At 39.5% G+C, this 15057-nt stretch overlaps 1 protein-coding gene across 3 annotated transcripts in view; it reads right to left on the minus strand.

Moving 5' to 3' along the window:
- Positions 1-15057, minus strand: part of LOC126088407 (discoidin domain-containing receptor 2-like) — an 883025-nt gene that overhangs the window by 73298 nt on the left and 794670 nt on the right. For all 3 annotated transcript variants that reach the window (XM_049906568.1, XM_049906558.1, XM_049906550.1), the window contains exon 13: positions 8467-8576. In XM_049906568.1, the coding sequence (XP_049762525.1) occupies positions 8467-8576 (110 nt within the window). The remainder of the gene's footprint in view (positions 1-8466; positions 8577-15057) is intronic.

Below are 15057 nucleotides of genomic sequence, written 5' to 3' on the forward strand. Positions count from 1 at the left end.
TGTATGTGTGGATGGATATGTGTGTGTGTGCGAGTGTATACCTGTCCTTTTTTCCCCCTAAGGTAAGTCTTTCCGCTCCCGGGATTGGAATGACTCCTTACCCTCTCCCTTAAAACCCATATCCTTTTGTCTTTCCTTCTCCTTCCCTCTTTCCTGACGAGGCAACCGTTGGTTGCGAAAGCTTGAATTTTGTGTGTATGTTTGTGTTCGTTTGTGTGTCTGTCGACCTGCCAGCACTTTCATTTGGTAAGTCACATCATCTTTATTTTTAGATATATATATATATATATCGGCTTCTTTTAGTTGTCCTTTGTACTTTGGTAACCATTGCTACCTCAACCACATCACGGTCACTGATACTAGTTGCGATGTGGACATCATCAAAGAGATCAGGTTATTTGTTGCCATCACATCCAATGTATTTCCATCATGAGTGGGGTTCCTAATTATCTGTTCTAGGTAGTTTTGAGAGAAGGTAATTAGTAATGTTCCACAAGATGTCTTATCAAATAATGGAAACTCCAGGTATTAATACCAACATGTAGGAAAAGAAAGATTGCTACTTTCTGTGAAGAAGACACGTTAACTTGCAGACAGGCACAATTAAAAGATACTTAACATACTGAATGGCATATCTGCAGTGACAAAAACTCTCTTCCTCAGTATGCTACAGGTCTCACCAAGGCCTTCATAGACAGGCACTATTCCCCAGACCTAGTCTGCAAACAAATCTCCCAAACCATTTTACCCTCACACCCTCAGTTCTCCCACCACCCCCAAACACCAGCCAAAAAGGAGTGTCCCCTTCATTACTCAGTACCACCCTGGGCTGGAACAACTGAACCACATCTTTTGCCAGGGGTTGATTACCTATCATCACACCCTGAAATGAGGGACATCCTACCTGAGATACTTCCCACCCCGCTTAAAGTGGTGTTCCATCACCCACCCAACCTCCACATCATCCTCATCCATCCCTACACCACTCCCAATCCCAACCCTTGCCACAAGAATCATATCCCAGTGGCAGATGTAGTTGCAAAACCTGCCCAATCCGACCACCCAGCACTTCCTATTACAGTCCTGTCACAGGTTTATCGTAGCCCATCAGGGGCCGGGCCACCTGTGAAAGCAGCCATGTCATTTACCAGCTCTGCTGCAATCATTACACAGCTTTTAATATTGGTATGTCTACCAAACAGCTGCTCACCAAGATGACCAGCCACTGCCAAACTGTGGCCAAGAGCAAAGTGGATCACACTGTGGCACAACATGCTGATGAACATAACACATTTAATTCCAATGGCTGCTTCACTACGCTAGTCATCTGGATCCCACCATCCACCACTAGCTTTTCTGAACTGTGCAGATGGGAGTTATCGTTACAATATGTTCTCCACTCCTGTAATCATCCCAGCCTCAGCCTACAGTAACATACTGTACCCACACCCTCCACACAACCGGCTCCCATCCCCTCTGTCCAGCCATCTCCTTCCCATTCTCATCTCCCAACTTGTTTATTTGTAGCCCTCTGCTACCACATCCGCCCATCTTTCCACGCTCCTCTCCACTTTTGCTCCTTTATTCCCCACCTCCCTGCCCACAACCTCCTGATGCTGCACCTGCTGGCAATCTAGTCCCTGCACACTCCACCAGACAGCATTCATCTCTCTCCCCACTACTATCCCACCCCCTTCCCTGTCCTCTCCAGATTGCTGCTTCCATATCACATGATAGTGTTGCATTCTGGCCCAAGGTGCCGAAGTTAAGGGTCATGTATGCGTGAGGTGTGCTTGCTTGTATGAGTGAATGGTTTGTGTCTCTCTTTTATTGATGAAGGCTGAAAGTTTTATGTAGGTGTCTGCAACTTGTGTCTTCTTTATGGTATGTAGCAATCTGTCTTTTCTTTATGGTATGTAGCAATCTGTCTTTTCCTACAGGATGTCTTATCATGCTCTCCACTAACAGAACGGTAATTTTCCTAATTAATTGTTGGATGATTAAAGTCTCCACTGATGTGTGATACAAGGATTCAGTTATCGTTTTATGCCCACCCCTGATACTGAATCTTCCCCAAACAATCTCACATGCAGCTTCAGTTTCTATCTCGGTGGATTTGAGTTTCTTGTCTACTGCACCAAATACACCACCTCCATTTCCCATTTGCCTATCCTTTTGATATACACTTGAATTTTCCCCAAAAACCTCACTGCTATCAATTTTAGGTTTCGATAAGCTTTCTGTACCTAGTATTATGTGAGCTTGACTGCTTTTCATGAGCACTTCAAACTCTGGCACTTTGTTGCAAATGCTTTGGCAGTTTACCATCAGGATTTTAATATCTTATCTATGGGAGGCATTTCTTTTGCTCTTACACTGATGCTTTGGGTTTCCTACAGCTTTCATTATATGGATTGGTGAGAGTTGCCTAATCTAAGAAACCCTTGTGTAAACCCACGCACAGTCAGCTACCTGAGTAGCAGCCTCCAATGTGTAGTGCACACCTGACTCATATAGAGGGACCCTACAGTTTTCAAACCTATGGCACAAGATAAAAAGACTCAGCCTAGCTTTTCACAGAATCTTCAAAGTCTCTGGTTCAGTCATTCCATTCAACTCAAAACCAATGAGGACAATGCAGCAAATTGTTAGCTTCATTGAAACTCCATGCACAAGGTGGGTCTTCTCAACCTTTTCTGCCCGTCTCTCTAATGACCCAAGTATGACCTCAGAGTGCAGATGACAGGCATCATTTATCCAACACACGCCACAATATGCAGTTGGTTGAATCCCATTCCCACAGTGGCTGCTGGAATAGTCTATTCACCATTTTGAATGAGGCCTCCAATTCATTGGTGTCTTTTGGTGTCCCTTGCTGCTATTTCCCTAATTTTAAGGGAGAACAGTTGAGTGTCAGACTCGAGAGTTGATAGCCTACTACTGCAATAAGGGTGCATAAGTAACAAACTAACAATAACAGCATAATAATACTTTTTTTCTGAAAAGTAGACTGACCCCAAATAGTAGTTGTACCCTCAAATTAGTATTGTGACAGTGTAACATTTCTGACTGGAAGAAAGAAAGATCGCTGCCGTAAGAGGCAAGGAGAGTTAGTATGCTCTACATGCTTATAATGTTTACACAGGTTACGTATACTGTGCCTAGCAATAAACAATCTGGAAATTGTATCTCTATGGTGTGTCACTATCCTGCTATCACACCTATGATACCCCATCTTCCACCGTGGCGAGCCTGAATTTCTGTGCCATGCCGCAATTCTGCTGTTAAGTAGAAAATCTGCCACGTTGGTTGCACCATCAAGAATGCTGCCATTATAAATGGTACAACCTCACTGTTTCTTCGGCAATGTCAACAATATCTCTCAACTTGTGCTTGTGAATTCCATGAACATTCCCTGTGCATATGAACATTCCCTGTGTAAAATTGCTAATTATCTGCCACAGCTTGGATGATACTAGAGTTCTGAATGACATAGCAACAATGCCTTCATTGTTCATGATATCTTTGGATCAACCTTGCTTCACTGCCAATGCCAAGTAGTGAATTATGCTACAATCAGTGTCAAATTACTGAGTGACTTCATGATAAATATTTCGGATTTGATATCAAGTGAATCTATTGCTGGTACTTCAGACAAAAGTGCTGCAGAGAATCACAATAAATTATGGCCACCTGCATCTGTAATGAACATTAATCTAAGAGCCTTCAAGCTTCACACAGGACAAAACATCATGTGTTCCAGTGCTAGTGATTATGAGTGCTATGACACTCATATTAATGACCTGAACCATACGGACGCCTCCCACAATGCCATTACTAATGAACAACAATGGCCTGCATTCCAAGAACATGTTTTTCATAACCTCACATCAGCAAGGTCAGGTACCGCTGCCTCCCAGTTTGAACATCACACCCGTGTCAGCCATGTCGCAAACCAAAAAACTGTATCACCCACCATTTATTCACATTTTATAGTTAAATTAAGCAATCTTTAAAGAATTTAACAGCTTTTATATTGTTAAAATACTTTAAAAAGGAGGTGTAATGAATGTAGATGATGTTGGTAGCACTGCTGAAAAACATTTGCTGGCGAAAAAGGTTTATTTTATTTTTATCTCAACAGAGGGTGTTATGTTTACTGTCAAACTAACTTCACTTTCCTGTTTCCTGTACATGTGCTCAGTACAATGTCTAACCATGACTGTAAAAACTCTGCTGACAAGTTTTGTTATATTTGTGGTGAATTTGTGATTTAAAAACACCAAAGAAACATTACAGACTTTGTGAAAAAGGTTTATCTATCATACTTTGGATCTAAACTTGGTGATCAAAATAAATCTTGGGCGCCACATAAGGTGTTATGTGTATGTTGAAGATCTGAGAAAATGGTCCAAAAAGGAGAAAAAAACCTTTAGATTTGCTGTTCCTATGATATGGAGGGAGCCAAGAAATCATTCTGATGACTGCTACTTTTAGTGTTGATATTATTGGTCATAATTCGAAAAACAAGAGGGTAATAACCTACCCTACCCTATCCTTCCGTCCGCCATCCAACCAGTAGGGCATGGTGTAGATTTTCTGGTTCCTGAACCAACAGATGATTTAAATTCTATTCCAACAGAAGTATTTTCTGATGTACAATCTGATTTAGAAGAATCAGATGATGATGAATTCCATTGTAATAAAGAAAGTCTAGAGCCCAAATTGTTTACTAAGACTGAGCTTAACGATTTGGTTAGGGATTTGGGCTTAACAAAAAGCTTAATTGCTTGACTCTAGATTAAAAGAAATGGCAGCTGTAACCAGCATATACATGTATTGAAAGAGACAGCAGAAATTTTCCAAGTTTTTTCTACAAGAAGGTGATTTAGTGTACTGCTCTGACATTCCCGGTCTGACAAATGAGTTTAGTATTGAATACAAAAAGGAAGATTGGGGCTGTTTATTGATTCATCAAAAACTAGTTTAAACCTGTTTTATTACACAATGGTAATCTATACCTGTTGGACATTCTGTACATATGAATGAAAGCTATGAAAACCTAGAAATATTGCTAAATAAAATAGGCTATTCTGCTCTTGGTTGGATGATATGTGGCGATCTAAAAGTAACATGCATGCTCCTTGGTCAGCAATGCGGCTTTACCAAAGTTCTGTGTTTCTTGTGTGAATGGGACAGTAGTGTTATGGATCAACACTCGTGCAGAAAGAACTGGCCTCTGAGGGAGTGTTTAAAACCTGGTGAGAAGAACATTCTACTCACAAACCTTGTAGATCCAAAAACTGTACTCCTACCACCTCTACATATAAAGTTAGGCCCAATGAAACAGTTTCTAAAGGCTTTGACTAAAGCGAGACAATGTTTTAAGTATCTCTGCCAAAAGTTTCCACACTTTCAGAAGCTACACTAAAAGAAGGCATCTTTGTCATACCTGACATTAGAAAATTGATGTTTGATGTTAACTGTGAATCCATTCTTTTAAGTAAATTGGAATATTATAGTGTAACAGGAAATGCTGCAAAATTGTTCAAATCTTATATCTCTGGGAGGAAACACAGGCTGTTATTAGGAAAGAGACATGTATCAAGCTATCAGGCATCATCCAATTGGGAACTAATTACATGTGGGGTCCAACAAGGTTCCATTTTAGGGCCTTTACTTTTTCTTGTTTATATCAATGACCTTTCATCAGTAACATTACCAGAAGCCAAGTTTGTCTCTGTTGCCGATGATACAAACATTGCAATAAATAGCAAATGAAGTGTAGTCTTAGAAAGGTCAGCTAATAAAATATTTGTGGACATTAATCACTGGTTCCTAGCCAATTCTTTGTCACTAAACTTTGAAAAAACACACTACATGCAGTTCAGAACTTGTAAGGGGTGTCCCACGAGTATATGCCTAACATATGATGACAAGCAGATAGAAGAAGTGGACAGTGTTAAATTCTTGGGATTACAGCTTGATAATAAATTCAACTGGGAGGAGCACACCACAGAACTGCTGAAGTGTCTTAACAAATCTCTATTTGCAATGCGAATTGTGTCAGACATAGGGGATATAAAAATGAGAAAGCTGGCGTACTATGCTTACTTTCATTCCATAATGTCATATGGGATTATTTTTTGGAGCAATTCATCAAGCCAAGCTTAAGTTTTCCAGACACGAAAACGTGCAGTAAGAGTTATACGTGGTGTGAACTCAAGAACATCCTGCAGAAGCCTGTTTAGGGAACTAGGGATACTAACTACTGCTTCCCAATATATTTATTCCTTAATGAAATTTGTCATTAAAAATATATCACTTTTTTCAAACCAACAGTTCAGTTCATATAATCAATACTAGAAATAAGAATCTTCACAAGGATTTGAAGTCACTTAGTCTTGTACAAAAATATATATAAGTAAAATCTAACTTCTGCACCAGTTCAGTGCAGTAATGTTACACGTTTATTACCTTATAAATAAAAAACTTTTTTTATTTTAAATTCAGTGCATTAGTATTTGTAAAATGATTCTTTCATATAGCGTTCATTAAAAAATGACGACCATGCCACTTGGGACCTGTGGAATGGTACATTAGCTTATTTGTATGAGTTGTAAATATGTGTCATGTATTGTTGTTTTTCTGACATTTTCTACATCCTGGAGGACCTCCTCACTACATATCAACTGGAATGAAAGTAAATCTAATCTAATCTAATCCACAATGACCTTAAATGAGAAAGAAGCATGGGTATCATTCAAGCAAGTCATTACAAACTTCTTGGGACATGAAAAAGAACCAAAATATGTTTCTATTATAGCTACAATGTTAAAGAAGTTTAAAACTTTAGGATGTTTAATGAGCCTGAAAGTTCACTTTTTGAACAATCACCTTGATTGCTTCCCAGACAATATGGGAGATGTTAAAGAGGAGCAAGGTGAGCATTTTCACCAGCACATTAAAGTGATGGAAAAATGCTACCAAGGCCGCTGGAACACCACCAGTAGTCCCCCAGATTACTGTTGGTCACTTCACCGAGAAGTTCATCAAGCGACTCATCTTAGAAAAAGCTACATAAGAAGCTTCAATGCAAAAAGAGAAAGAAAATACAAACCAATTCCAGCTAACACGTAAAACCTCTATTAGCACATATCATTGTTTTAAGTAGCTTACTGTAAATACAAACCATGCTTATGTTGTAACAAAGCATTTCATTAATTTCCCCGTTTACGGTATAGCTTAGGATTTTTATACTATATAATAAAAAGCATATTGCTTGAAAACTATGGGTGATACAAAAAAACTAAGGCTACATTTCGATTCAGCTCATAAAAATCTCTGAAGATCAGCTGTCAATGTAAAAAAAGTTTATAAAACAAAAATTTCGTTGGCCTGTGTATTGTAAGCCATAAGGTTATGTGCACTCTCCAATGCCAGTTCAGAAATCTCCTTTTATAACTTGAAAAATCAGAGAGAGGCACTGTGGCTGACACTAAATTAACTTAGTCTTTTATTGTGAACCCAAAAATTTTAAGGTGTCAGCCAAAAATATTAATAGCAATAGGACAGCACGCAACTCAGAGGGTTGTCTGTCTAGGTTTAAGAAGGGAAATGTACGTTTTGATGCCACACTCCAGCAGACATCAGGCATGGAACTGAAAATCTCCAAGCATTAAAAACTTAAGAAAAGAATGCCTTATTAGCCACTACTCCTATAAATTATGAGAATAATGGGATTCAGGTATGAAAAATTTAAAATTATGTTCATCTTAAGTTTTTAACTTTCTCAGTATACAGAGAGCTAACAGTGTTTGTGCTGCATTATATTTATGCTTAGTTTGAAATGTTAGTTAAAAACAGCAGCTGAGTAGTATAAGAGAAAGTACAGAGGCTCCTGGTAAGGAATCTGCTTTTCTCCTAATATAATTATACTTAATTTGTAAATGTAATCAAGAAGTAATTTCCATAATTTTCAGTGAGAATAGACTAGCACATGCCAATGCCCTTGCCGCAGTGGTAACATTGGTTTCCATCAGATCATCAAAGTTAAGCACTGTCGGGCTTGGCTAGAACTTGGATGGGCCACCAACCGCATCTGCCGAGTGCTGTAGGTAAGTGGCAGGGTGCACTCAGCTCTTGTGAGATCAGTTGAGGAGCTGCTTAATTGAGAGGTAGTGACACCAATCACATAAACTGATAACGGCCAGGAGAGTGCTGTGCTGACCATGCGCACCGTCCGTATCTGCATCAGGTGACGTCTAAGGGCTGAGGGTGACACGGTGGCTGGGCCTTCAAGACCCATTTGGACGGTGTTTGTTTGTTGGTTTATTTTAATACATTAGCACTAATTTTAACAGGTTGTTAGTATATTTCACACAAGCAGCTTGCAGTTGCTGTTTCTTGATGGTATTGATGCAATATAAGAAAAACAATAAAGAGAATGGAACTGAGAAAGCATACCGTTTTGATTCTGATGCACCTTGTCTCAAAATCTTCACAGCTACAAGATCATAGTCAGAGCAGTCAGAATTGATGTCCTCTGGATATCTGCTTGTTGTACATAAGTTTATCTGAAATCAAACAGGTTTTATAAGAGAATTGCCCTGTTAAATTCTTATTTAGTTGTTAAAAACATATCCACATTTTTTTTTACATGTTCATCTTGTGTTAATTATTTCTAATATTATTTACTACTTATTTTACCAGCACTTCCACTGAAATATAACATATGTACAATGTTATAAGAAATATGAAGCTCTGCAGATAGAGGGAAAATGCTAAGGAATTCTTTATCTTTCTTTGACACAAATGCCATGTTCAGTTTTTCATTTAGTGTTTGATTATAAGGTATGGTCTTAAATCAAGAAATAGTCTTGTTTTTCTTATAGAAAAAGAACAACAATTGTGCTTCTTAAGTCATGCAATTGTGAGATCATTACAGACAGTAAACAGGCTCAGTTTTAAACACCAGAATATGAATTGGTTAGGCCATTCCACAGGGACTATCATGGCTTTCACATGGAATTAGCAACTCCAGGTTTGAAGTCGGTCTTTAGGAATTCATTGTTTCTGTCTTTGACCAGCTGTTTCATTCAAGTTTTCCACAGACATATACATACACACACACAATGGATGAAAACCATTGTGTACATTTATGTCATACTACATAGTGATAGTCTAATAGCCTCTGCTCCCTGCATTTCAAAACAAATGTATGACTGTCAGTTCTGTACCTTCACAGTATGTGTTTTATCAGGCATCTCTGACTATTTTAATGCTGTTTGTTGATGCACTGTGGAAAGTTATATGATTTGTATTATGTAGTGCCCTGCAATTCTATACAATGAGTTTAATTAAACTTAAACGTGTGAAGTATCAAAGCGATGCAAGTGAGACAACTGTATCTGCTGTGTAATAATTTGACTACGGCTGTATCTACTTTTCTTCATATCCACTTATGGTCACAGAAATTGCAGCACAAGGAAGGCAGCACACAACAAACAAAATTCAACAACAACAGGATCATGGCCTGTTAAGACTGCTGTTTACCATTCCACAACATTCTTGCTCACATCGGTTGGGATGTGATGACTGTCATACCCTACTCCATACCAAATAGGCTCTCAACAACCCCACTTGTCTAGTGGTATAGTGCCAGCTCTTATTGCCATTGTATGGGTGCCATCAGGCACACAACACGATAATGTCTGGTTGACACAGCTGATTACTTGGGTAGCAGCCTTTACATTTCTGAGACCTTAAGCCAGATGGCTGTATCCTATTTCTGGTGTCTCCATGACATTATTTATCAACAAGATAATGTAAGACCACATACTGCCCACACTATCCTGACCTACTTTGATACAGAGAATGTTTGACTGTTACCCTAACCAGGACATTCTTGAAATCTCTCACTCATTTAAAGCATGCAGTTTGCTGAGAGACTGTTATTCCACCACTCACCAAGCACTGAGGCTGATGAATGGACTTAAAGTTGACCTGTATCTGTCATTCAAACCCAGTTTTACTTCATGCCTACCTGTGTTTAAGCCACTGTTGCTGCCAGAGGTGTCAGGTATTTGTACAATATTTCACATTCTGCATACCCTCTAATAACCAATAAATTTCATATGTATTCTTCATGCTATAATATATATGTGCAAGAGATAAAATTTTATTGCTTTCTGTCCTTCCTGACATAGAAATTTTAAAAGCCAGCAGTGAATTTTCTTAAGTCTTCCAAATTCTTCTACTTCTTGAGTTGTGTTGTGTGGTGGTCAAGAGTTGTTTGCACAGGGAAGAAGTTCATAATCACCATGTATGTATGTGCAAGGACAGCACCATTGTTGGGTCTTAGCAGCACTTTATAATCTCATAATTTGTTTAGTTAGAAATCTATGTTCCTATTTACGAGGCAGTTGTTTAGATGAAATCATATTGCTACCTGTTTTTTACAGACTCAAAGGAATGGCAGATACCCTATTTTTTAGTCTCAACATAGTGGTGCACTTTCTGAGGGATGATTTATATCCTATTGTTCGAGTCTCACTTTAAGAGAAACGAAATTCTGTAGCATTGAAAAATTGGGAGTGACTGATACTTTTTAAGCTGCCACAGTTCTTTTACTCATTTTCCTTTGATTGTGTAAGTACACCAACTTAAATGTTGGAAAGGCTAAATATGTTCTAACAAAAAGTATTCCTCTAGTCTTTGATTATCATTAACCAGTTTTAATCTCACCTCAGTGACTCTTTTAGCCTAATGAATAAAATTACTGACAGATAAAAAAAGGTAGAAAATATCATCTCCAAAGCAAAATGAGCAAGTTCAACATCTCGGGTCCCCAGTGTTGCTAATTCTTCTGAGAAACAGAGGATGAATCTTACACTAATGATGATCAAACTCTTCTGGTACCAAGGCAGCAATACGTGCATAATTTATGAAAGACATGTGGAGCCACTAGTCATTTTGAAGAGGAAAAATGTTGCATAGCTACAGGACATGACAAGAATTACAACAGCAATGGAATTCTGTTGCAGGTACCTTTCTTTTTGGGCTGTGCAGTGTGAATTATGTCTTACTGAAATTGGTGATCTGCCCTGTTAATGAGGAGACTTCAGTAATGAGACCTATCAGTGAACAATTCTGTCACACTACTTATTATTACACACATCAAAAAAAGTTTTGCATCACCCCACTTCCCAGAACTCCTGAAGACAGAAGTTGACTGTGGATGTTGTATCACAGACAAAGTCCCTTTGACTGTTTAGACTTGCCCAAAGATGTAAACAACCATGCATGAGCAGCACCTATTAGACAGAGGGGGTCCGACTGCCAATCAGTTCCAGTCATTCCACCAAGGTGGAGGTATGCGGCTCGTGTTGTCTGTAGTTCAACCATGCCTAGACGGTGAATACCACAGTTCAATCATGTCCGCATTGTTACTTTGTGCCAGGAAGGGCTCTCAACAAGGGTAGTGTCCAGACGTCACAGAGTGAACCAAAACGATGTTGTTTGGATGTGGAGGAGATACAGAGAGGCAGGAACTGTCAATTACATGCCTCGCTCAGGCTGCCCAAGGGCTACTACTGCAGTGGATGACCACTACCTACAGATTATGGCTCGAGGGAACCCTGACAACATCTCCACCACGTTGACTAATGCTTTTCATGCAGCCATAGGACATTGTTTTACAACTCAAACTGTGCGCAATAGGCTGCATGACGTGCAACTTCACTCCTGATGTCCATGGCGAAGTCCATCTTTGCAACCATGATACCATGCAGCACCATACAGATGGGCCCAACAACATGCCACATGGACCGCTCAGGATTGGCATCATGTTCTCTTCACCGATGAGTGTCCCATGTGCCTTCAACCAGACAATCGTCGGAGACTTGTTTCAAGGCAACCCAGTCAGGATGAACGCCTTAGACACGCTGTGCAGCAAGGTGGAGGTTTCCTGCTGTTTTGGAGTGGCACTATGTGGGGGTGACGTATGCTGCTGGTGGTCATGGAAGGCGCAGTAACGGCTGTATGGTACATGAAGGCCATCCTGCAACCAATAGTGCAGCCATATTGGCAGCATATTGTTGAGGCATTTGTCTTCATGGATGACAATTCGTACCCTCCATCATGCACATCTTGTGAATGACTTCCTTCAGGATAATGACTTCGCTCGACTACAGTGGCCAGAATGTTCTCCAGACATGAACCCTATCGAACATGCCTGGGATAGACTGAAAAGGGCCATTTATGGATGATGTGACCCACCAACCAGGCTGAGAGATCTACGCTGAATCACCATTGAGGAGTGGAACAATCTGGACTGACAGTGCCTTGATGAACTTGTGGATAGTATGCCACGATGAATACAGGCACACATCAATGCAAGATGACGTGCTACTGGGTGTTACAGGTATTGCTGTGCGCAGCAATCTGGACCACCACCTCTGAACATCTTGCTGTATGGTGGTACAAATTGCAATATATGGTTTTCATGAGCAATAAAAAGGGCAGAAATGATGTTTATGTTGATCTCTATTCCAATTTTCTGTACAGGTTCCAGAACTCTCGGAACTGAGGTGATGCAAAACTTTTTTTGATGTGTGTTCATGGAACTGTAGTGACAAGATGACAAAACTTCAACTGGCTGTGATTTTTCTGTAATCAGTTTTGATAAATCATCTGCAGATAACAGCAGAGTATCCTCTTGGAACATCACTTAGTAACCTCAAGTACATCCAGCTGTATACTGAAAATGAGTGTACAGTGACTTTTTCTGAACATTTATACATTCTATATGCCAGTACAAAGAATATCAAAGTATTTAGCTGAAACATTTATGAGAAATTAAATTGGGAATGTTTGTGAAATTGTAGACTATGGTTTCATTGTGGCAACTTTAATGGGATGCTTAGTCTAACTCTTCCATTGAAGTGCAATGCTAAACAGAGCGTGGCAATTTGTTAGAATAGTGATAGACAATGTGAAATTTAAATTTTACAAGCTAAAGAGAAGAAAAACAGAATGGCCACTGAAAAACTATGACAAACAAATGTTTCACGAAAGATGGAACTTTTTTCATACTCATACTTTAGCTAATCAACAAAAAAGTGAAACACTCAGAGGGGAGAAGGAAACAAAATAGAACTTCATGGGTTTAGAGGGTGTCTGATGTTATTTCAGTGATTACAAAATTGAGTCAAATTTACAAAACCTTTTGGCAGTATGAGCCTGCACAGTTTGACATTGCAACCCCTCTGGCCTGCATGCATACAGTGATTCGATTGGGAAGGGTGTCATAAAGCCATTGCATCTTTTTGTGAGGCCACAACTGCTGAAATTGGTTCTTAACTCTTAACTTACGAGGTGCGGTCTCTCAGACCACGTGAAAATTTTCGGAGTCACTATTCAAAGTCAGTTTTTGCAAAATGCTTCTGTACTCCCTCCTTCCCTTGTTTAACTGCCAATTGTGCAATGTTTTGTTTTTGGATGCAATATTGCCTTCTTTGTTTGTTGCTGTCGTGTTAATCACATGTATTGGGGTCTCCTAGGTTGCACCTCGTAAAATACGTACCCATTTCCTTATGTAGAGTACAAAATGTATTTGCAGGGAAGTGTTAGTTTTAATGATCCTAGGTTTGATAAAATTGTTAGTTGATGGTTGGAGTAAGATGCTTATGATAGAGAGCAAGGAACAGACAAAAAAGATGACAATTTTACAAGACAGTGGTCACAACTGTGCTAGTGGAGGGCAATTCAGAGGAACAACTTCAGGACAATTGTGATGGGGACCTCTCTGTTTCATCAATAAAGTACTTAGTGTTAGTCAAAATCAATTGTGTTCAAAGTGCTGATAGAGGAATATGTGGAACCCAAAGCTGAATGTCAACCTTGCAGGTTTTATTTTTGTCCCTACCAAGTGCTATTTTTAAGTGCATGTTTAATATGTGATATTCAGTTTTATGTGAAAATTCACTTGCTATAGAGCTACTATAATTTATCAGAATGTAATTCATTTCACTTATGTGGACTATTTAAAAATGCACAAAAGAATGTAATTTTGTGTGATGGGAAATAAAATACCACAGGCTTTATTTAGTGCACCAAAATCAACAAAGATTATTTAAACAACACTTAAATAAATGCAAAATTAATGTCATATAACTCAAATTAAAAATTTCAAATGATTTACCCCTTAAATCTCAGTTCAAACATAGGTGTCTGAGAGGCCACACCTCATGATACGAGGTGCATTCAAGTTCTAAGGCCTCCGATTTTTTTTCTCCGGACTGGAAAGAGATAGAAACATGCGCATTGTTTTAAAATGAGGCCGTGTTCATTGTCAATACGTCCCAGAGATGGCAGCACCGTACGGCAGATGGAATTTTACCGCCAGCAGCGAGAATGAGAACTGTTTTAAATACTTAAAATGGCGACGTTTTCCTTACTGGAACAGTGTGCAATCATTCGTTTTCTGAATTTGCGTGGTGTGAAACCAATTGAAATTCATCGACAGTTGAAGGAGACATGTGGTGATGGAGTTATGGATGTGTCGAAAGTGCGTTCATGGGTGCAACAGTTTAATGAAGGCAGAACATTGTGTAACAACAAACCGAAACAACGTCGGGCTCGCACAAGCCGGTCTGACGACATGATCGAGAAAGTGGAGAGAATTGTTTTGGGGGATCGCCAAATGACTGTTGAACAGATCGCCTCCAGAGTTGGCGTTTCTGTGGGTTCTGTGCACACAATCCTGCATGACGACCTGAAAATGCGAAAAGTGTCATCCAGGTGGGTGCCACGAATGCTGACGGACGACCACATGGCTGCCCGTGTGACATGTTGCCAAGCAATGTTGACGTGCAACAACAGCATGAATGGGACTTTCTTTTCATCGGTTGTGACAATGGATGAGACGTGGATGCCATTTTTCAATCCAGAAACAAAGCGCCAGTCAGCTCAATGGAAGCACACAGATTCACCGCCACCAAAAAAATTTCTGGTAACCGCCAGTGCTGAAAAGACGATGGTGTCCATGTTCTGAGA

This window comes from Schistocerca cancellata, chromosome 1 (assembly GCF_023864275.1).
Source record: "Schistocerca cancellata isolate TAMUIC-IGC-003103 chromosome 1, iqSchCanc2.1, whole genome shotgun sequence".
Lineage (NCBI taxonomy): Eukaryota > Metazoa > Arthropoda > Insecta > Orthoptera > Acrididae > Schistocerca > Schistocerca cancellata.